A 1,942-nucleotide genomic window follows, 5' to 3' on the forward strand; every position below is an offset into this window, starting at 1 on the left:
GGGGGGGGGGGTCCCTGAGGCCTGCATGCCTTTCCCTACACCCCTCCGGGCTCCAGCCTTTGCCTCTGCTCCGCACTCACTTGTAGCCCACGTCACACCAGTTGAGCGTCCCCGCGTGGTAGTTGTGCACGTTCTGGACCTGGTTCCGGCACGAGGCCGGGCTGTCGCAGGGGCTGCCGGCCGTGTGCGACACCACCACGTAGCGCACGGGCAGTTTCAGCTTCTCAGAGCACTTGGACGCCGGGGCATTCCACTCTCTCCGGGGCACTACGGGGCAGCAGGGATGTGGGAGGTCTTCTTCAGGCACTCCAAGCCCGAGTCCAAGGAAAGCCAGGAGGGCCCAGGTGAGCAGCGCGCTGTGGGCAGACATGGCAGGCGAGGCACGCAGGGACGGCTAGGAGCTCGCCGCTGGCCCTGGCCGCCTTTATCTGCTGGGGCCGGGCAGTGGGGAGGGCCTTGCTTCACACCCTAGTGGGACAGGCGGGTCACACTGTACCACTTCCTTCTCTGGCAGGACCGCAACAGGATGCAGTGTGGTGAGGTGGGGAAGTGGAGAGCCCATGGCAAGCCAAGGGGCCTCTCTCCTAGCTGAGAGTCAGGGTGGGGAGGGGCAAGGGCCTGGCGCTCTGCCCAGCTTTGTCTCTGCTCAGTGGGGCTTTGAACAACTCACCAGGAACGTTAACACAGAAGCTGGAGGCCTGGGCCTCCGTTGTCTTTCTCCTGGAAGGACTGGGGTAACAAAGGCTCCCCCCTCTTTTTTTCTTTTTTTTTTTTTTAATTGAAGTATAATTAACATACAACTTTATGTTAGTTTCAGGTGTAGGACATAGTGATTGGATAGTTCTGGACATTACTCAGTGCTCACTGTGATGAGTGTGGCCCCCGTCTGTCACCAAACAATGCAATAGCATTCTTGTTGACTATGTTTCCTATGCCGTACTTTTCATCTCCATGACTGTATAATGAGAAGTTTGTACCTCTTAATGCCCTTTATCTGTTTCACCCACCTCCCACCCCTGCCACCTCCCCCACCACCTGCCAGTTTGATCTCTGTGTTTAAGAATCAAAAACTCCCATTTTAAAAACACTTCTCCTGGGCTCAAGCCTGAGGTCATTTAACCCTTGCAGCGAACTGAAAATGTTGAGTGGTGGGAAACCCATTCTGCAGTCTAGCAAACTGAGGTGGGGAGAGGGGGTCATAGTAGAGCCTGGTGGCCCACAGCCTGGATTCAGAACCAGGCTGCCTGCATTCGAATTCTGGCCACACTGCAGTGTGTGGGCTCCTGCAAGTGAGCTTTCTGTGCCTCAGTTTTCCCCACCTACAAAATGGGGATGGTAATATAAAGTACCTGACTCAGAAGGTTGACGTGAATTAAGGAATTCAGTGGGTGGACAAGGGTCGAGCCCTTACACAAGGTCTGGCTCCTAGTGCCACATAAGGGCCACTGGGACTCCAACTCAAATCTGTCCTTAGTAGTCAGCAACATGTTTTGCATTGGATGACACTGGCAGCTCCATTCTGCGCAGGAGGGACTCTGAAGTCGAGAGAGGAACAGCCATTTGCCCAGGGCCACTCAGTGGCTTGAGATCTCCTGTCGGGGCAGAAGGTTCTCCTGGGGCCTCTGCCCTGCCCAAGCCCTCTTTCCCACTCCTTCTTAGAGCAGTTGGTGAGTCCCCAGCTGGCTGACTCCCTCCTTTGCTGTGTCTCCTTTCCTTCCCCTTTAGTGGATTAAAAAAAAAATTACAAAAGTAATTTGTGCTGCCTGTAACCAGTCGAAGTGATACAAAATGTTAATTCCCCTGTGTCCCACTCCCCTCCAGCTCTGTCTGCTGGAGCTCACTACTAGTGTGGTATGATTTCCTCCACCGTGTTGTCCGTGCTCTGGAGATCATGCTTACATCTGTGATCTGGAACGCACACCAGGCATTGCCAAGCACTTTT

General features: G+C 54.5%; 1 protein-coding gene across 1 annotated transcript in view; it reads right to left on the reverse strand.

Annotated features, from left to right (window-relative positions):
* PGLYRP1 (peptidoglycan recognition protein 1) overlaps positions 1-456 on the reverse strand; it is a 3,782-nt gene extending 3,326 nt beyond the window's left edge. The window contains exon 1 of the mRNA XM_008684476.2: positions 81-456. Coding sequence (XP_008682698.1) covers positions 81-370 — 290 coding nt within the window. The 5' untranslated portion in view covers positions 371-456. The remainder of the gene's footprint in view (positions 1-80) is intronic.
* Positions 457-1,942: the final 1,486 nt, after the last annotated feature.

This window comes from Ursus maritimus, unplaced genomic scaffold (genome assembly GCF_017311325.1).
Source record: "Ursus maritimus isolate PB19 unplaced genomic scaffold, ASM1731132v1 scaffold_19, whole genome shotgun sequence".
NCBI lineage: Eukaryota > Metazoa > Chordata > Mammalia > Carnivora > Ursidae > Ursus > Ursus maritimus.